A 21,474-nucleotide genomic window follows, 5' to 3' on the forward strand; every position below is an offset into this window, starting at 1 on the left:
ACATCCTCCACCCCCAGATCAGACACTCAGCAGAACACATGATTCTCAAAAGGGGAATGGCTTTAAAACTCAAAACAATTCCCATGGAAGTATTTGAATCTAATAGGCTGATCCGAGGTGGGGGAAGTTGTTGGACAGAAAATATGGGGAGGGAAAGAATTTTAAAAATCCCCATTATTGGTTTTCATTAGACTTCTAAATGTTAACAAATCTTTGGGTAAAACTCAGCACAGAATATTGCTACAAGTCACTTATTTATAGGCTCTGGCTTTCATAATACAATTTTCCCCTTTTAAAATGTAAACCTGAACCTTGTTTTCAGTTCTGCTGTGGGGCAGCAAAAAGAGTAAGGCTGTGGGATGAAGCCCAGAGTGGGGGGCGGGGGGGCAAGGCACACCAGAGAGTTCTTGTGCCCAGACCTACATCCCTTAGGACACCCCAGCTGGTAAGACAAAGATTTACCACTTGTCTTAAGGTGGTTTAAAGACCTAATACAAGTCCACAGCATGTTTTTTTACCTTTAAGCATCACCTGAGAAATGAGGGATTACTTTTCAAAAACTAAAATAGACAAAAATCTCTGATCTAGGAAACTAACCTCTCATCAAGATTAACATTACCGCATCTACAGGTGTACTCAGCACTGACTAGAGCTGTCTACAAGAGAGATACAACAGGTGTGGATTTTCCATTCTGTTGACCAAACATAAGACAGATGTGTCTTTTTATAAACACTCTCCCCAGAATACGGCTTTTGAGCTGACCAGCACACAATTGCAGTAAGAAGTCACCTTGTTTGTGGAGTAAAAGGTGAGGGACATGTCGGGAGAGAGACCAGGAGCTGGGGGGGAGGGATAGGAAGCCCTGAAGAAAGTGGAACACTCAAAAATATCTAAAATTACAAAACTCGGGGCGCCTGGGTGGCTCAGTCGTTAAGCGTCTGCCTTCGGCTCAGGTCATGATCCCAGGGTCCTGGGATCGAGCCCCGCATCGGGCTCCCTGCTCGGCGGGAAGCCTGCTTCTCCCTCTCCCACTCCCCCTGCTTGTGTTCCCTCTCTCGCTGTGTTTCTCTCTGTCAAATAAATAAATCTTTAAAAAAAAAAATTACAAAACTCAAAGCCAATTCAGAATTCCTGGATGGTGGGTTTGGGATAACAGCGTGTCAGACCACCAGGCGCGTTTTTCAGTGTGCAAAGTTTACACGCTGAAATCTCCAAAGGAGAGGACAGGTCAAGGTAAGTATGGCAAATCCCAACCTTTTGCACATCCCTGTCAACTATTTTTTTTTTTAAAACAAACAAAAAAGAAAACTACCAAAAATTAAAACATTAGTTAGTTAGGTACAGCTCTACTTACTGTAGCTACAAATCCTCTAGGAAAAGACTAGGGTACTATTTTGGATGTGAATGGCCGTTACCTAAACAAAGCTTTTAAGGTAACGGTAAACAAGATCCTCGTTTCCATGTCAATAAACCAACCGCTTCTGCCTCCTGCACTGAACGTTGAAACAAAGTCAAAATCTAGGTTATACTAAATAATAGTGACCAAAACATATCCACAAACAATTAGGGAGGGAAAACCGCACGTTTTGCACCTGATACTGAGGACTATGACCCACCAGGCACCACAGAAACCACATACTATTTCTCCTACCCAGGGTGGGGAGACGGAGTGAATAATAAATTCCTGAATTTGCCTTGAAATATTTTCCTCTTTAATTTTGCTAGCTTTTTGAAACGTCTGACCAAGAAGTCAAGGGGAAAAACACATTCCTCAGACATCCATTATCACCCTACAAATGACTGTCCCTAAAATTAAATTATCTAAAAGCGCAAAAAGGCTGGGCTGCAAAAGCTATGGCAAGTCCAGCACAATTGATAAAGCAACTTAAAGTGCCTGGGGTCCTCTCTTGAGGGCTAGTGAACATGCACCTGACCTCTGATCAGAGAGACAAGGTGAATTTGCAAAATAAGTTCACGTGCACCAAAGGTGGCCAGGTTTCTTTCCCTTTTTTCCCTTCCCCTCAATGTTAAAGCCAAAAAGGGCTTGGAAGATCACCCTGTTCCACTCCTGTATTTTACAGAAAAGGAAACTAAGGCCCCGCCGAGGCAGGGAACAATTTGCCCAAATTCATAAAGGGCAGCTGGGACTAGACCCTGGTCCTTTGCCTTGCCCCACCACCTACCACAGTCCCAAGCAGCCCAGCACTGACTGCATCCCAATGTCACCTCGGGGCCCCTGCTTTGGCAGATGTATAAAAACTGTAGGGAGATTCTAACAGGCATAAAGGGAAGGGAGAGCCATAAAGCCAACACAGGGGTCTAAATAAAACACTACGAGCTGTCCGCCCCCGCCCCCATGACCGTACTAAATATCTTTCTTCCCTTCTTCTCTAATCTCTACCTAGAGACTTTTCCCCCTCTCCGCACGAGTCTCTGAAACCTTCTAATGCTATAAAAGTACCCACACTCAAAAAATAAAGGATCTGAGGGAAAAAAGCAAAACCAAATCACTTGGAAACCCAAGGCCTTATCAGTGTTAGATTTCACTCCATCTGGAGTCACCCACTGGAGTCACCCAGCGTGGCTCTGGGGGGTCTCCTTCCCTTCTCAAACCACATTCCAAATCCGAGGTGCCCCAGGAGAAACCTGTTGCCTGGACCTGGGATTAGCGCCCCCTCGCCTTCCTCCCTCCTCCCGGCCCCAGTCCCTCCCAGCTGGCCACGAAGCGGGCTGTGCCTTCTAAAAGCCAATTCCCACAGCCACAGTTGGTAACGCGGCTGTGCTCGGCTGACAAAGAAAAGTTGCCTTTGCTCTGTGGTGCAGTTTCCTTGCATGGTCCCTGGGCCCCGTAGATAGCCTCTCCCCGCGCAGACCCCTCCCCCAGGCCTACGCTGGGCAGCATCTGGAGCTGCAGTGGGACAGGCTCTAAACAGAAAACCCCAAACCCAGCCATGGCATCGAACTTTAGAGCCAACTCTCGAGCCCTGCTTATCACTACCCAGTTCTCAGCACAGAAGCAAAAGAAAGCACGGTCCCTTTAAATGGGGCTGTCAGTGCCCAGATGGGTCCTGAACAGGGGCGAACAACAACAACGACAGAAAGCAACCTACCGTCTTGGAATCTAACTCGTGGTGGGGCTGACCTAATACTTTATCTACACTTGCTGGGTCTGCGAACGTGACGAAACCGAAGCCTCTGAAATGAGACAAAGAGGGAGAAAAACAAACAAGAAAATGTGACACCATTGAAAGCAACAAGGAGTGAGCCCTCCTGCAGAATGGAGAGCCAAAGTTGCCCCCTCGCACCCCCGCGGCCCACAGCCCTCCCCCAAGCCCCCTCCGCCTCGCAAGAAAACACATCAAGGTTAACCGGGGAAGTGGAACGGGGGCAGGGCGGGTGGAGGTAACTTGGAAAATGCTGGTGTCTCCACTCTTTCGCCACCTCAGTCTCCTTCTCCTCTCCTCCTCCCCTTCCCTTTCTTAACGCTTTGTTTTAATCCGAAGAAAACCCGGCGCTCAGAAGAGATTCATCCAGCTTTCTAAAAGGGGCTGAAGAGTTTAGGGAGCTGGGAGTATGGGGAAAGCATACATTAAAAAAAAAAAAAAAAAAAAACTATGTAGAAAGTGAATGAAGCTGAATGTCATTTTAAACAGGAGAAAAAGAAGCGACGGGAAAAGGACTTAAAGCAGAGAGATGGGCATCTCTGTATCCAGAGTTCAGCCCCAATTAACAATAACCTTTCGGGTTATGGGGGCGGGCGTGGGGGGGGGTGGAATAGAGCGACGTTCGAAACTAGCCACATGCCTGAGCCCCATTCTAAATCCGCTTAGCTACTTCCGAAGACACCTCCAAAAATAACACTTAAACTTTGTTCTAAAATAAAGACAAAATCCAGAAGAGAATGGTTTACCTGGAGCGTTTCGTAGTGGGATCTCTCATGACCATACATTCTCTAATTTCTCCAAATTTGCTAAAATAGTCTCTAAGGCTATCTGTAGAGAGAGAAAGAGAGAGGTGGGGGGGGGGGGAGAAGGTGTGGAAAAAAAAAAGCAATGCAAATTTTGATCAAGGACAAAAACCAAAAGTAGTTTTCTGTTGTTATTCTGTTTTGTTTTTGCATTTTTTGCACACGCGGGGGAAATTCGGCAACAGAGGTCGCGTAGAGGGCTCGGAAAGGATTTGCTATTTAAAAAAATAACCTTGCACAGGAGAAGGGGGGGGCCAATGGGGGGGGGGGGGGCTCCTACGCCGGGATAACAAAGAGCAATAAAGAAGCCAAGAAGGGGGGGACCCAGACGTCCCCCCCTCCCTCCCTTACCTGGTGAGGTCTGCCAGCTCAGTCCACCGATAAACATTTTACTAGAGGGAGAAAACATAACAGAAGTGAGCACCGATGTCAGATCGGCCATTTTGACGTGTAACTTACAAAAGCTAAAAGGAAAGCGGGGGGGAGCGAGCGAGCGAGAGCCGGGAGGTGGGGTGGGGGAGAAGGTGACGGCGAAATGCAATCCAAAGGTGTGTAACTTCCACGGGGGGGGTGCGCGGGAGGGGCGGGGGGGCGCGGGAGATGCCCGGCTCCGCGCACCGCCGTCCCCGCCGCTGCAAGGAGAGCGAGCCCGAGGCGGCGCGGTGGGCAGCGGCTGGAAACTTACCCGGGGTCGTGCTGGGAGTCGTTGGCGCTGCCCGAGGTGCCTTGGCTCCCATTTGCCTCCATATCTGAGCCCCCCCGCCCCCCCACCCCCAAAAAACCGAGCCCCACAGCGATCGGAGCGGAGCGGCGGCCGGCTCCGAGCCCCGAGATCTCCCGCTCCCTCCTCCCCCTCCTCCTCCCCCCCGCCCGGGCTCCTCCGAATCTCTCTGCGAGCGGCGGAGCCGGGGCAGCGGCGAGAGCCGTCACACGTGGGCTCGGCTTAGCTCAGCCCCGCTGCTCGCACACCCCCCCGTCCCCGCCCCCCCGGCCCACCCCCCCCTCTCCCCCTCCTCCTCCCCACCCCCATCTCCTCCTCCTCCTCCCCCTCCTCCCCGGCGCACGTGGGGCGGAGTTCTAGAACGTCGTGTAACCAATGCCGGTGACGTCACGCACCCCGGTGCGGCCCCCGCCTGCCCGCGCGCGCACACTCGGCCCCCCGCGGCCGGACCCACGGGGGCGGTGCGCGAACCCCGCGGCCGGAGGGGGCCCCGCCTCTAGGCGGGCGGGGCGAGGGGGAGCGCACCCCGACTTCCCTGGATCACATGGGCTGCGGGGGGCGGGTGGATCGGGGGAGGGGGAGGCGCGGGGAGCTCGCGGCCGCTCCTCGCTCGGGCAGGGGAGAAGACGCCCCCCACCCCCTCTAGTTCGGCCTCTCCATTCAAGTTCGCCGGCCCCGGCCGCCGGGATCCGGAGATGGCACCAGCCGCCCGCCCAGCCCTGCGCCCTTTTTCCAGCCACCGCGCAGAAATTTAGGTCAAGGACGTCGGGATCAAACCCAAACCCTGGCGCTCTTCGGCGGGCCCCGAGACCCCCCAGGATCGGGGAGCTTCAGGATTGAGGAGACCCTCCCGCACAAACAGCAGCCACAAGTTTTATTTTCCTTTGGCGCTGGAAGTTCTCTCTGGCTCTGGCTCCACACCGGCACGTCTTGCGCCGCTCCCCGCCCTTCCCCGGCAGAGGTATGAATCCGTGCCGGGGAAAGGTTATTTTGGAACTTTGAGAAACTGACGCGATTCCAGTGGTGAGAAAGTGCCGAAGAGAGGGTTTCCGCGTTAATCATACGGAGTTTAAAAAATATAATAAAATGGGCTTTATAGGGGTCAAGGTCAAATGGTTGGGGTTCAAAGTAAATTTTTGTATGTAGTGAGAAATACTCTTGAAGCATCTCTGGGATGGCTGGGAAGGGTGGTTGTTTTCAGGAAACCCCTCTCCAACCGGTTCGTTATATATTTTTATAATTTCTATACCGAGATGGTAACATGCATGAGGTTGAAAGAGCCCCAGGACCCCCACCCCCATCTGGGGAGGGGGTTGAGGGTAGCAGAAGGCTTCAGACACACTCACCCACTACCACCTTGGTAGCAGTGTGGTGCTGCACAGGTCCTGGCACACAGTAGGTGCTTAATAAATACTGGTTTCATCCCTCCCCGCCCTGAAACCCCAAAAAGAGGATGCTGGTAGCTTCCCGAAGGCATCGCACACTTCTCCAGCCGATTCCAGGCTGGCCAGATTCAGACTGGATTCAATTTATGGGGTATTAAAAACAGTAAGGGTACAATTATCCGTATTGTTTTAAATTATTACAATAAATTGAGTTAATATGGCATGAGGGGCAACATAAAGTTGTGGTTCATCAAATACTCAGATTAATGTTAAGTATGAATTGATGCCCAATTAACACTTTTCCATTAATTTTCATAGGATTAGGACACAATGGAATACATTCAACAGCAAAACTATACCAAATCCACTGTGGGTCGTGGCAAAGTGGAATATTTGGAAAATCCCAACACTAGCCAAAGCCTTGGATGACCAGATTCTTAATCTCCCTGCCTCCTACATTTGGGATAATTCCTCACTGATAGGATTGATGGGGTGAGAGGAGAGATTGAAGTAAGTAAGTATAAAAGTCTTTTTTTTTTTTAAAGATTTTATTTATTTATTTGAGAGAGAGAATGAGATAGAGCATGAGAGGGGGGAGGGTCAGAGGGAGAAGCAGACTCCCCGCTGAGCAGGGAGCCCGATGCGGGACTCGATCCGGGGACTCCAGGATCATGACCTGAGCCGAAGGCAGTCGCTTAACCAACTGAGCCACCCAGGCGCCCAAAAAGTCTCTTTTTTATTGCAAACCTATGCGGGTTGTGCTTATTACCAATCATCACTTACTATGATGTTTTTTGAAGGCACTTTAGAGCTTTAAGCCACAAACCCAAGCATTTTCCCATCACTCCAAGCTGCTTCCAAAATCATCTGGGGTCCCCGTGTGTTGAAGAGCCCGTTGTTATTATGGTGATTGTCTATTATGACTATTCTCAATAACAAAATGCAGACAACAGAGCTAATTGGATTTTGTTTGGGAGTTTTGCACTAGAACCACAGACCAACAGAGGTAGAAAGGCCTTTCCTGATCCAACCCTCTGGTCTTTTCATCAGGGTCCCAGAGGAGCCAAGCTCACCAGGCTACACCCCACCCCCACCAGTCAGTCAGCTCCTAAGAGGGGCTCTGGCCATCACTCTGTTACCCTTTGGCTCTGTTGCATGCATATTTATTCTGTCCTTCACAAGGCAAGAGTGGGGTGCCCTTGTTCCCTGTTATAGACCTATGCAAGCTGACCCTGAACAGAATTAAAACCCCAAGAGGGGCTAGCAGTGGCAATTATAAAGTCACTGGTGGAGAGAGAGCTTGATCTTATATTTCCATGACTACATTGTTTTTACTTATTGATTTTTCATTTATATGGTGTAATATTTATTCTTCTTATATAATTCTATGTTTTTGACAAATGCATAGGATTGAGTTGTCTTCATGATAACGAATCCGAGATGCAGAGGAGTTTCATTGTCCCAAAAAATTCTCTCTTGCTGCCCTATTGCACTATGTTATTTGGAATGACTTATTATTTATTATGCATTTCTTCTCCAGCTCACTCGCTTAATGCAGCCCCAGGTCAGAATTCCAGCAGCATGCAATGTCAGTCTTCTACCCTCTCTACTGCCCATGACACTGTTAGACACTCCCTTCATGTAACTCACTCTTCCCTTGGCATCCTTGATACCCACATTCTTTTGGTTTTCCTCCTACCTCTCCAGCCATTTCTTCTCTCTTTACTCTGACTCCTCCTCTGCCTTTCTTTTAAATACTGGTGTTCATTCTCTTCCCCAGCTACACACCCTCCCTGGATGAGCTCCTTTGAACCGTGGGTTTAAATACTACCTACTTGCCAATGCTACTCAAATTAAAGTCTCTGGCCTGAGCTCTCCACAAAGCTCCAGGCTCTGGTTAATTTCCTATTCACTGTCTGCACTTCACCTTCCTGGAGGTACCCCAAACTCAACATGCATGTCCAAAAACGCATGCATTTTCCCCCTGAACCTAAAACTCTTTTAAGTTTCACTATATGGGTCAACAGAACCCCAGCCATCCTAGAGACAAGGTTGGCCCTTCTCCAGGTTGACATCTTCCCATGTGTGATCCGTCATGAAGGAGTGTGGGTTTCACTTCCTAAGTATCTCTCAAATTCATCTTCCCTGCTGCTGCATCCCACATTTCCCACTTGAGCCCCTGCGATAACCTTCTAAGCATTCTTCCCACACCATTTCTTACTCCATTAATGTACCTGGAAAGCTTTCTCTGACCGGGTCAAATCCCTCTTGGAAGGCACTGTTATCTTACCAGAATGTCCTCTATGTACCTTACCCTGTGCAGTCATTTGCTTTGTTGCTCATCTCCTCCACCAAACCATAAGCTCTGCCCTCCACATATTAGCACAGTGCCTATTAGTGCATGGTTGACACTCAATAAATATTTGTTGAACAAATGAAAGGTTGAATGAATGAATGAAGGTCAACATCTAATTTAATGGTAGGATTTATTGTATCCATGTCCATAAGTCAAATTGGCTGCAATTTTCCCTTTTTGTATTGCCTTTGTCTGGTTATACTGGCCTCATAAAATGAACTAGTAAATGTTCCTTCTTTTTTCATTTTCTGGAACAGTGTGTATAAAATTGGAATTATGTGTTCCTTGAATGTTTGGTAGAACTTTCCGGTAAAATGTCTGGGTATGGGATAAGCATTTCCTAGGTTGGTTTTTAACTACTGATTCCATTTCTTTAGTGGCTATGGATCTCTTTGAGTTTTATATTTTTCTTGAGTCAGTTCTTACACATTATATTTTTCAAGGAAATTATTCATAGCGACTAGGTTTCCAAATGTATTAACAAAATGCTGTTGATAATTTCCTCTTAATATATTTTAATCTCTGCTGCAACTATCCATCATGTTCATTTATTCATTCCTAGTATTATTGTATATGTGTTTTCTCTTTTCTGGATCAGTGGTGCCAGAGATCTCCCTTTATTTAACTAATATTTCTTCTTTCTACTAGTGTTTTCAAAGAATCAGGTTTTAATTTGGTTAACACTATTTTTTGGTTTTGTTAATTTTTATTTTTATATATTATTATATATCTTATATTCTTGTATATAAGAATAAGAGCATATACACCATATAACTAAGAATATATAGCACATGGAAGAATATAATACATAATGTGTACTGTTAATATATGTCTTGTATTATTTTCTCCTGCTCTCTTTGTGTTTATTCTCTTGATGTTTAAACATTTTTTAAAGATTTTATTTATTTATTCATGAGAGATAGAGAGAGAGAGGCAGAGGCAGAGGGAGAAGCAGGCTCCCCGCGGAGCAGGAAGCCTGATGCGGGACTCGATCCCAGGACCCTGGGATCATGACCTGAGCTGAAGGCAGACGCTTAACCGACTGAGCCACCCAGGCGTCCCTAAACATTTTTTTTTAATAGGTGGCTTAAGTAATTAATTTTCAGCCTTCTGTTTTCTGATTGTAACATAGAAGACTATGGATTTCACTCTGAATACCACTCAAACTACATTCCACAAGATAGAGAGAATTTTTATTATTATCCCAGGGAAAGAATAGATTTCAAATATGATTTCTTCTTTGGCTCAATACATGTGTATCTTTTTATTTCTAAACATAAGTTTTTTTGTTTTGATTTTTAGTTATTTATATCTAAGGTAATTGAATGAGGGTCAGAGAAGGTGGTCTATATAAAAGAGATTCTTGTTATTTGTTGAGACTTGCTTTGCCAAATGGTCTATTTTTATAAATATTCCATGTGGCTTTGAAAAGAATATTCCATGTGTCTGGCTCAGTTGGTGGAGCATGCAACTCTTGATCTTGGGGTCGAGAGTTCAAACCCCATGTTGGGCATAGAGCTTACTTTAAAAAAAAAAACAAACAGAATGGGTATGCCTTAATTGGTAAGTGTAGCATACTATATAGACCTATTAAATCAAGCTTCTTAATTATGTTACCCAGATTTTCTGTAGCCTTACTAATGTTTTGTCTGTTTGATCTATCACTTTTTATAGTAGTATATCAGAATCTCCTTATATGATTGAATTTGCCAATTTTTCCTAAAAATCTCTCAAATTTTATTTTTTCTATATTTTAAAAGTATGTGATAAGGCATGTCAAAAAGGGCTGTTAATATCTTCTACTATGGCTGTGCATTTTTCTGTTTTTTACACTTTATTTGTCTTACTTTTTGCTTTATATATTTTCAAGCTATGTTACTAGGTACATGCAAGCTTAGATATACTGTTTTCACAGTGAATTGTTTCTTTAATATATATGGTTGACCCTTGAACAACACAGGTTTGAACTGTGCGGGTCTGCTTATATACAGACTTTCTTCAATAAAGATGGTTCAGTACTGTAAAATTACTGTATATTTTCTCTTCTTTGTTATTTTCTTAATAACGTTTTCTTTTCTCTAACTTACTTTATTGTGAGAATACAGTATATAATACATATAACATACAAAGTATGTGTTAATCAACTTTGTTATCTATTGTAAAAATGCCATATATAATACATATAACATACAAAATACGTAATTGTTATGTTATTTATTGTGAGAATATGGTATATAATACATATACAAAATATGTATTAATTGACTGTTTATGTCTTCCAGTCACAATAGGCTATTGATTGTTAAGTTTTGGGGGAGTTGAAAGTCATACGCAGATTTTCAACTGCTCAGGGGGTCATCATCCCTAACCCCTGCATGGTTCAAGGATCAACTATACAGAAATGATCTTTAACCCTAGTACTTCTGGCTTTAAAGTCTGCTTTGCCTGTGAAAAATATATAACTATTCCAACTTCTGATTAGCATTTGCTTGGCATATCTTTTTCCATCCTTTACTTTCAACCTTTCTATGTCTTTAAGTTTTAGGTGAGTCTCTTATAGACAGCATATAGCTGGATCTTGTTCACTTATTTATTTGACTAGTAAGTTTTGTCCATTTATATTTAATGTGATGTTTTTAATGAAACTTGGGGTGCAAAAATACATTAACCACAATCTCTGGGATTAACACACTGTCATCACTGGGTATATTCATGGCCTTATTTTATTTTGTTTTTTGATATCATGAACACCTGTAAACCTGTTATTCAATTAAAGAACAAAAGCAGTAACAATGACTTACAACTACCTATATGCTTCTCCCCATCTTCTTCCATCTGAAGTAACCACTAATCTCAATCTTGAGTTTATTATTCTTTTGCTTCTTAAAAATTTTTATCAAATTTTTATCACACTTTTTTTAAGTTATTATGAAAAATTTCTGAGGTTTATATTTTTTACCCAATATCCTGTTATTATGATTCAGCTAGATTATTACATCTGGTTATAGTTCATTCTTTTTTTTTTTTTTTAAAGATTTATTTATTTGAGAGAGCTAGAGAGAGCGAGCATGCACACACAGAGGGAGAGGGAGAAGCAGATTCCCCATTGAGCAGGGAGCCCGATGCGGGACTCAATCCCAGGACCCTGAGATCATGACCTGAGCAGAAGGCAGACACTTAACGACTGAGCCACCCAGGTGCCCTGGTTGTAGTTCATTCTTATTCCTGACTGTATAATACTCTGTTGGGTACCGCTGCCACGGTTTATTTTGTCCATTTTTCTGTCACAGGACTTTGGGTTGTTGCAATATTTTGCTGTTATGAGCAGCGCTATAATGAACATTCTTGTCCTCTGGTGCTTTGTGGGCAAGAATTTTTCTTTGGAGTGATGACTGGGTCATAAGGTATGTACAAGATAATGCTAAGCAGTTTTCCAAAGTGTTGTTTCAATTTGTGCTCCCACTAGCAACATGTAAGAGAACCTGTTGATCTACCGATTACTGATGTTTTAGAATTGATGCCTTCAGTCTCATTTTGCACCTTTTGCTTATTTGCTTTCTCTTAAGTTTTTGTTTACTTCTTTTCTTCTTTTCTATTAAATTGACCAAGAATTCTTTGTCCCCCTTTCCTCTTAATTTAGAATTGTAAATTCTATTTCTATTCTTTTAGTGGTTATTTTAGAATTTTCAACATATGCACTTGATCCAACCCCACTACAACTATACAATAAGCTAAGAATGATTCTACTTCAATTATATCCTTCCTCGTACATGTTACTGTTGCTTGTTATTTGAGACCCCACCTGCTTTTAATACCCCTGAATTTAATCACTGTTGTCACTTTAGTTTTATGCAGGTCTTATGTAGATTTGCCCATGTTTACCCATTTCTTCACCTTTGTTTCTGGCCTACCATTCCTTTTTTCTAATTACCAGCCCTTTTCCTTGAAACATACCCTTTAGTATCACTTTCAGGGAGGTTATGTGAGTGACCTGCTTTCTCCATTAATATAAAATGGTTTGACTGCACTCTCATCCTTGAATGATGATTTCTCTGGGGAGAGAATCTAGACTGAAAGTTTATTTTACCCTCAAGACACATTTTGTTGTTTCTCTATTGTTGAGACGTTTGCTGTCATTCCTTTGTAGGGAATCTGGCTTTTCTTTCTGGTTTTAAGATTTTCTCTTTGCCTTTGGCTCCCTGCGGTCTTACCATGCCGTGTTCAGATGCGAATTTCTTTTTATTTACCTGGTTCAAGATTCATTGTACATCCAAAATCTCAGGGTTGATGTTTTCTTTTTTTTTTTTTTTTTAATATTTTATTTATTTGACAGAGAGAGACACAGCGAGAGAGGGAACACAAGCAGGGCGAGAGGGACAGGGAGAGGGAGAAGCAGGCTCTCCACGAAGCAGGGAGCCCGATGTGGGGCTCGATCCCAGGACCCTGGGATCACGACCTGAGCCGAAGGCAGACGCTTAACCATATGAGCCACCCAGGTGCCCCAGGGTTGATGTTTTCTTATCAAATTTGGAAACGGTCACTGTATAAATCCTGCGTCCCCTACATTCTCTCTCTGTTCTCCTTCTGGTACCTGTACTAGGTATATAATGGACCATCTCTTTCTAGGCAACATACCCTGAACCTTTCTCTCAGACTTTCCTTCACTTCGTCTCTCTGTGATGCTTCCTGGGCAATTTCTTCAGTTTTTTTCTTCAGCGATGGTTCATCTGCTGTGTAACTCATCCACTGAGCTTTTCATTTCAGTGGCTATATATGTCATTTCCAGAGGTTCTACTTAGTTCTCTTTCAAATCTACCTTTTTAAAATACTGTTATTTTCTCATGGTCCAAATGTTCTTTTATGTCTTTCATAATTTTAAACTTATGTACTTTATAAGTCTGATAGTTCTGTTTCCTGAGGTTCTTGGGACACTTGTATCTATTCCATTTTCATTATGGTGGATTACATCCATGTATATTTTGTCGTTTGGAGTAGGGTCTGTATCTTTATCTTTGCTTTTCAGTTTTGGGGTTCCTGATTCCTGGATCGTACAGATAGGGTAAATTCCAGCCCCAAATTTACATGAAGTCTGGGCTATAGTCCCAAATTCTCAGTGAAGACTTCTTTCTGCACTTTCAAGTCATGACAAGACAGTGAAATTTTCTTATCTTCCTGTGCCCCCAGGGAGATTTTTTTCCCAGTGAATTATTTCTAAAACGATTCATCCTTTTGAGGGTTCCAGTTTAAAGTGGGGATCTCAGTACCACCTTCTCGCTTTGAATGGGCCCAAGCCACAGTCTCCTTCCTGTGTGGATTTGCCCAAGACCAGCTCCATCTCTGCTTACTTGCTCACAATACTAACTGCCATTTCCCTCATGCTTCTGGCACCGGGGGCCTGTCCTTACTGTCTCATGAGCTCATTGCAGTGGGTGTTTATTGCATTTTGACCAGTGTTTAGAGATGGGCTATAGTGGGAGGATGATTAAAATTATTTCATCTGCCATATTGCCAGAAATGGAATTCACTTCCATTTCAAATGTTTAATGTCTTCCATTGCAAATGCATTTTTTTCTTAGAGTACTGTGGCACCTAAGATTTCTGAGTAATTTCTCTTCTGAATAATCTTTTTTTTAATTTTTATTTTAAATTGAAGTATAGTTGAACTTGTGAACAATTTTTTATGGGTGAGGTGGCATTGGCATTATCTCAAATGAGGCAAACATAGGTCAGTGCAGCTATCCATTCTAGTCACCTGGAAACTTGAAAAAGCACAGATGCTTGGCTCCATCCACAAGATTCTGATTTAAATGGTTGGGAGACCACCTGGGCAGGGGTCTTTTTTAAAACTTCCCAAGTGATTCTAATGTGCAACCGAGGCTAAACACAATTATTTAAAACATACTGATGAAAACGAGCAAGCCATAATGATCCCTGGGCTCTACCCCAGAATGTCGGATTTATTTTGCCTGGGGAGGGGCCCCAGGCATCATATTTTTCTGACATTTCCCTGATGATTGCAGGCTTGAGCACCATTGATTTTCCTGGGTACATGCAGTCAGACGGAGGCATTCAAATAATGTTTGAGCAGGAAGCATGAGAAGTAATCTAGCTCAGCATATGCATATGCTTAACTGTCCATCTGACTCCCAAGGGCCTTTTAATTATAAAGATTCCTGGAGATTATTGGGGAGACCTGGGTAGCACAGTCGGTTAAACGTCCAGCTCTTGATTTTGGCTCAGGTCATGGTCTCAGGGTCATGAGATCAAGCCCCGCATTGGGCTCTGTGCTGGGCATGTAGCCTGCTTAAGATTCTCTCCCCTTCCCTCTGTCCTTCCCGCCCCCCCCCCCGCCACATGCACATGAGCACACGTGCATGCGTGTGCACTCTCTCTCTCTCTCTCTAAAAAGAAATTTTAAAAAAAGATTCCTGGAGATTATAAGGCCAGTGAGTCTTTCATTCCCCCGAGGACTGTGATGGGCAACTAAGTCTGGAAACCATTTAGCGAACCCATCTTGTTTTACAAAGGAGGAAACCATCCCCGAGAGAAGTGTTTTCTTCACAAAGTCACAGAGCTGATTCAGAGGATGCTGACTCCTACCTTCCAGTCTAATGTCTTTTTCATCCACTTCCAAACATAAAGCCCACTACTGCTTTTAGACGATCTTGGCCATTTTAAAGAGACAGTTTTTGAATTTGTGTGCAGTGACGTCAGGCATGTGGCATTTTCTGTTTTGCTTTGTTTTGCTTTGGCACAGCGGAGAGAAAATAAAACAGCCTGCCACCTGGCATGTAGGGTCATAGTAGCAGCTTGGTGACCTTGAGCTGATCAGCCACCATCCATCTCAACTGCCCCATCTGTAAATAGGGGGTCATGGTGGTTTTAAAATATGACCACAACTTCTTTAATACTCTTCTAAGAAGTGGAGCCTGGTTCCCCTCCCCCTGAGTGCCTGCCATCCTTGGTGACTGGTTTCTAATGAACAGCATGTGAGGGAAATGACAGTGGGTGAATTCCAAGGCTAGGTCACACAAGGCATCATGGCTTCCACCTTGCTCTCTCTCGGATCACTTGCTCTGGGGGAAACCAGCTGCCATATCATGAAGACGATTAAGTAGCGCAATGGAGAGGCCCACATGGAGAACTGAGGTTTGCTGCCGGCAACGCGATCTTGCCAGGATTGTGAACTAGACACATTGAAGGCAGATCCGCCAGCCCCGGTCACGCCTTCAGATGACTGCTACCCTGGCCTATGCCTTGACTGCAACTTCATGAGAGACTTTGAGCCAGAACCTCCCAACTAAGCCATTCCCAATTCCTGACCCTCAGATACTGTGTGAGATAGTAAAGACTTGTTGTCTGAAGCTACTAAATCGGGATAATTTGTTATCCAGAATAGATAACAAATACAGAGATACTTCAAAACGCACTAAAATAGAGCTGCTTACTTTATAGGCTTGCACCAGGATTCATATGCTAACATTTATAGAGCGTTTTAGTTAGACTCTGGCCAAATGAACTGCATATTAGATATAAAGTAGTGATTGTGTATTATTAATGTTATCAGATTGCAACACATTTCATGTTCAGTTACCTAAAATGCTCTTTCTGGGGCATCGCTTTGCTCATCATCTTATCCCCACTGCACACTTATAAAAGGTCATTGTCAAGATATAAAAGTATATATATGATTTAAATGTCTTGACTCAGTGGCTAACAACCGTGAGCATGTTTTCAAATTGGAAAAGCAAGATTAATTTAAACTTGCTCTTTTTCACACAAGGTACTTTGTTTATTTTTCAGGATTGCATTTCACTGCCAAGCCAAGTGCCTCTCTGATTAAAGAGTATGTTCACTTCATCTCTCGTAGTCTCTTACAAGCCTACTCTTAAGAATAGACATGGCAGACTTTGCACCAAAAAAGCAAACCATATTTTTACCAGAAACTATTTAGTGAAATGAGTTTTTAGTCATGAAAATTTCACCAAGTATAAATTTCATGTCTGAAAGTAATGGGCCCTTTGTATTTCCCTTCAATAAATAAATAGCTTCTTTCCTCAAGAATTACAACTTCTGAGCATGCTCTTAAATTCAAAGCTAGTTTGTTTTCTTCCAAGAAAATGAAAATATGCAGGTGCATACAGACCTTTCTTTGGTTGGTCCTTCTAGATCTGTGTAAAACGGGAAAGCCAAGATGGTATCTTTCTAACAGTCGTAACTGGAGATATAAAATATCTGGGAAGAACATGAACAAAGGCAGAGGGTGTGAGGCTGAAAGCGAAACTGTATTTTTCAAACACTCTTTACTTATCTAACATATAAATATCTTTATGTGTAATTTACTCCCAACATTGTCTGATATACTTAGAGACATAAAAGTCTATTTAAACGATGGAGAAAATTTGCTTCGCTTTGTTATTTCTTTCCCAGACCGGAGAGGGAAATGCAAAAAAAAAGCTCCCTAATTGGGGGAGGGGGGACATATTTAGCCAAAATTTTTCCTTTTTTTCTTTCCATGTTCCCATAGGACACAGCTAGAAATTGAGTGGGGTGGTTGAAGACTTTTGCTCTTTTTTGTCCCCTCTGCCTTCCACGTTCCTTGTTCCAACTCAAAATGATCACACCCAACCAGGGCAAATGCTGCTTACAAGTTTAGCTGAGTGAGAAAAAGACTCCTAATAAATGTGAACGTCTTTTATGGAGTGACCGCAGTGAGGATCCTTCTAGGTGCGGTGGCGGACAGAAGCTAGAACATCTTTATTCTTCAGGAGTTGTAAGAGGTGGTCAGTAGCTTGAGGTTGGGTGTGAGGCTGGCTCCAGCCCCTCTGGGTGGTAGCTCCCTGCAGGGGACACCCTGTGCCATGCTGGTGAGCCCCCTCCCTGACCATGGCTCCCTTAGGTGAGTGTGGGTGTGGCAGGCACAGGAGAGAAGCCTCTGGAATTAAACAGAAAGTTCCTGTTTTCACTGACAATATCCCAGAGCTGCTCTCCCCTGCAGCTGAAAACTGTTTAACTGCCATTTGTCATTCAGTCATCATTATTCTTATACGTGTAGGTAAATATTTTATTAAGCGTCTCCTCTGCTTGGCAGTTAGGGAGCCCTTTGCCTGCTAGACCTGGCGGGCGCCCAGCGCTGCCCAGGGGGGTGGGAGAACAGCGGGCTCCCTGAACCCTCGGTGGTGTTAGTAGAGCGGTGGTCCTTTCCACCTGGAAGCCATTTTCTCCTCTGGCCTCTTGGGCATAATCTTCCATTTCTTCTTTTTTTTTAATCAGTTACCAATTTGGTCTTGATGAAAGGTGCCGGGGCCTGCAGGAGAAAATGGCTCTGCCTTTCAACTCCACCTGGAAATGGTTGACTCGGTGCCGCGGTCACCTTCCCTTACACCTCTGCACCCATTTGGGCACTTGCCCCATCCCCACCGCGCTCTGCCTTGCCGAACAGAAACCTCGGTGTCACAGCTGGAAACGTGCAGGGGCCGCTCCACCCAGGCCCCCTCACACACACCGCAGTTATGTCTGGGACCTCCAAACATTCCCCTAGGCTTTCACCGTCTAGCGTCCGAGCCCCATCAGCTTGCCAGGTCGCCAGCAACCAGCTCCCAGCTCGACCCACAAAACGACCCGTTAGTTTGGACAAATGTTGGGTCCACTTCTTCAAAATCCTTAGCTGTTTCCCATTTACCCAGTATTAGAGGTGGCCAAAACAGCAATAGGAAGCATGGCTGTAGTGTCATCCCGTCATATCTCTGGGTCTTCAGGAGGCCAACGGGACCGGATCTGCTTCTGTGTGAGGAATTCCAACTTTGGAGGACCGTGGGTATGACGCCCTCTTCTGGTGGCTCTGGGGAACGCCTTCTTGCGCCCACGCGTTTCAGTTCCCTCTGCTGGCGGAGGAGAGAGAAGCTGCCTCTCGCCTCCTGGCCCCAGATGCCAGAGCTCCCGGGCCCTGCCGTCAAATTGTGAGACCCAAGCCCCACAGATCCTGAGGTTTCCTGAAGTTGAAACCGAGGCCCACGATGATAGCCCCGCACTGCAATTTATACAGTTACCAGTTCCAAGTGGCTGAAAAACAAATGGAGGGAAGGGTAGGAAAGGGAGAAAGCACTGTAACCTCCGAAGGGGGTTCAAATAGGCCAAAATCACATCTATGTAGCTACGCGTGGTATGGACACACAGTGACAGAGGGAAGAAAGGAATCAGAGAAAAGATCAGGAGTGAGGACAATAGAGGACAGACTTTACAGCGAATTGCTGAGTAAGACACTCATGCTAAAAATAACACCATTTGGAGAGGGCATAAGAAACAAAAGTGTGGCTGTGCCCATGGGTGGAAGAAGAGGCTCTGCATATAAACACCCAGAATTAGAACAAGATGAAGAAAGGACCATCACCCAAGCGGAGAATGAATGAACGTAAGAATAATTTGAAGTGAGCCAGGAAATTAATTCTGTCACCATCCTCTTGCTTCTGTGGACCCGATGATGCTGGAGGCCCCCCAGCAGTGGATGGCCACGCCTCTGGGTTTGAGCAGGCCCCAAGACCCCATCACCCACTCAGCAGATGCCACATAAGAGAGGAGGGCGAGCCCCGGCTTTGTATCTTCTAGTCTGGATCACAGATAATCATGAACATTCAAAAAATCAATTGCCCAAGTGGCTGATGGGGAGGTCTGGCTTGACAGAAGGCGTTCATGAGGAAGACCCAGGGGGTTAGCTGATCACAAGCTTGATGTGAACCTACTTCGCAGGGAGGCTGTTGAGAACCCTAATGCAATCTCAGGCTCTATTAATAGAACGGCAGAGTGTGGAAGGAGGGAGGCCGTAATCCCAGTGCGTGCTGGCAGGTCAGGCCACATGCAGCTTTATGCTCAGTCCTGCAGGCTATATTTTAAGAGAGGCACTGGCAAATTCGAGCCTGTTCAGAAGAGCATGAAAAGGACTGGATTGCCAGTATTTAGACAGCACCGAGATTAGCTTGACAGTCCTTTTACAACTGGCGAAATCGGAATGCGTATTGCATTGAAGACAGAATCTCAGGAGCTAGGACTGAGAATCGGGCTTTCAGTGTTTACTTAGCCTCCCTGAGCCTGATGGGGTGCCCTTTCCATATAATGGGGATACTGCTCTCCCCCCGACCTACCTGCAAGCATAGTTTGAAGGGCAGTCTGCTCAGCGGGGCTTGTATACTGAGCATCTCCTTGCTGCCAACTCCCGGCCGGGCACTAGGCACCAACAGGAGCTTGGAGTCTAGTCTGTGTTGGAGACACAGGCCCATCAGCAGGCATCTTGCATATAACATGACAGATGATAATAGATACATGCACTGATTTGCAATGAGATGTAATTAATATCTTATCAGGAAAGAATGACAAGAGAGAAAAACAAAGTCTTCAGGGCATATGTACTTGTAAGTGCAAAGGGAAAAAACTGCTGGAGGCCAGAGAGGAGGAGAGTCCATGAGTGAGGAAAGATTAGAACTGGAAAATTTCAGAGTCATGAAAGACTGTTGAAAGGTCTCTACACTGTCAGGCACCACCAAGAAATCCAGGAGGAAGAGGAGAAAAGTTGAAATATTTCCAGACCACTCCCTGGATGTGGAGGTTAGGCGTTTCATCCTTAGTGGTCAAGAAACACCTTTTGGGGAAATGCTGGAGGCAGAGACGGACTTCATTTAGGACGTTTGTGGCAGGATGCATTTATTGGACACCTACTGCACACTTAGCATGGTGCTATGCACTATGGAAGTTGGAAAAGCATAAGATTTTGTTGGAGCCCACTTCAGTAGTGACTGGTGAGTTAAGAGTAACACGTATACATTCATCAGCGAAGAGCAGAAGATTATTACACAAATTGTTCAGCGGGGTAAGGCAGACAGTGGTTTAAATGGCCAGTTGGGGGCACCTGGGTGGCTCAGTTGGTTAAGCGACTGCCTTCGGCTCAGGTCATGATCCTGGAGTCCCTGGATCGAGTCCCGCATCGGGCTCCCTGCTCAGCGGGGAGTCTGCTTCTCCCTCTCCCGCTCCCCGCTCTTGTGCTCTCTCACTCTCTCTCTCTCAGATAAATAAATAAAATCTTAAAAAAAAAAAAATGGCCAGTTGGTTGACCCATGATGTTTCTTATGCTTATGAAAGTGAGAAGAAGAAAAGATGGCGGCAGTACATTCCAATATGGTGAACCTGATCCTAGTCTTCCTCTTCCCCGTGTCCCTTGGGAAGTTTCCTTTCCTAGAAGTGTTCAGAAACAATTCTTGGCCTAACATCCCTCACGTGTGCTCCCATTTTGTTATTTACCAGTGAAATTAATATTACTCTTTACCCTACTCACATCCTAGATCCAACATGCGTTTTTTCATCAGTGGGTTTGTGTTTGGTTGATTAGTTATTCATGTATAATGCAAGATGACAAGAGCTGTAATACAGAGAAATGATTGTGGAGAATACAGGCGTACAAGCTCTGGGGTTGGCTTCTTTTTTTCTTTTCTCTTTTTTGGGAGGGGTGGTGGTGGTGGGTGGGTAGGCAGGTTAGTAAGGCTTTTGGATTACTTACAGATGGTTGAAATTCTTTTCTTACCAAACTGGTGACTGAAGCAAAATTGGGGGAATTAAAGTAAATGCGCCCTTTGCTTTGCATCCCCCAGTCTCCTTGATCTACGTCATGAGTCCTTCATGGACTCCTGCATCTGTTCCTACAATCGCTCACATCATTTGACTTCTCTGGACTTGAGCTTCCCCATCTGTATCATGTCCAATGTATCTTTTTCTATGTTGGCTTCTTTCACAGGCTAAATTTTTGCAAAGGGAATCCACCTTATAGATGAGTTCTACCTCAATCTTACCCTCTGGGACTTCCCTTGGAGTAGCCAGAGAGGTCTCTATAGGATGCAAATCCGATCCCTCCAGTGGCTTCCCACTGCACCCAACCCCTTTGTATGGCCTAAAAAATCCTATGTGATCTGATTCTGGCCTGCTTTTCCAATCTATATCATGCCATCATCCCCTACCATTTCCCAAACAAAATGAATGACTTTCGCTCCTGAGGCCCTTTGC

The 21,474-nt window shown here is 44.7% G+C and overlaps 1 protein-coding gene and 1 long non-coding RNA gene across 4 annotated transcripts in view; one reads left to right on the forward strand and one right to left on the reverse strand.

Annotated features, from left to right (window-relative positions):
* Nucleotides 1-4,727, reverse strand: part of MSI2 (musashi RNA binding protein 2) — a 382,163-nt gene extending 377,436 nt beyond the window's left edge. For 2 of the 3 annotated variants that reach the window (XM_021704471.2, XM_044921800.1), the window contains exons 1-4: nucleotides 4,654-4,727; nucleotides 4,320-4,360; nucleotides 3,912-3,993; nucleotides 3,112-3,196 (exon numbers count right to left, since the gene is read on the reverse strand). In XM_021704471.2, the coding sequence (XP_021560146.1) occupies nucleotides 3,112-3,196; nucleotides 3,912-3,993; nucleotides 4,320-4,360; nucleotides 4,654-4,715 (270 nt within the window). In that variant the 5' untranslated portion in view covers nucleotides 4,716-4,727. The remainder of the gene's footprint in view (nucleotides 1-3,111; nucleotides 3,197-3,911; nucleotides 3,994-4,319; nucleotides 4,361-4,653) is intronic. The other variant, XM_021704472.2, reaches the window with a different exon arrangement.
* A 587-nt stretch (nucleotides 4,728-5,314) lies between these two features.
* Nucleotides 5,315-16,462, forward strand: LOC123326744. The gene is made up of 3 exons (XR_006541292.1): nucleotides 5,315-5,650; nucleotides 6,393-6,584; nucleotides 16,234-16,462. It is a non-coding gene; the product is annotated as an uncharacterized LOC123326744 (long non-coding RNA).
* The last annotated feature ends 5,012 nt before the right edge of the window (nucleotides 16,463-21,474 follow it).

Source organism: Neomonachus schauinslandi, chromosome 15, assembly GCF_002201575.2.
Source record: "Neomonachus schauinslandi chromosome 15, ASM220157v2, whole genome shotgun sequence".
Lineage (NCBI taxonomy): Eukaryota > Metazoa > Chordata > Mammalia > Carnivora > Phocidae > Neomonachus > Neomonachus schauinslandi.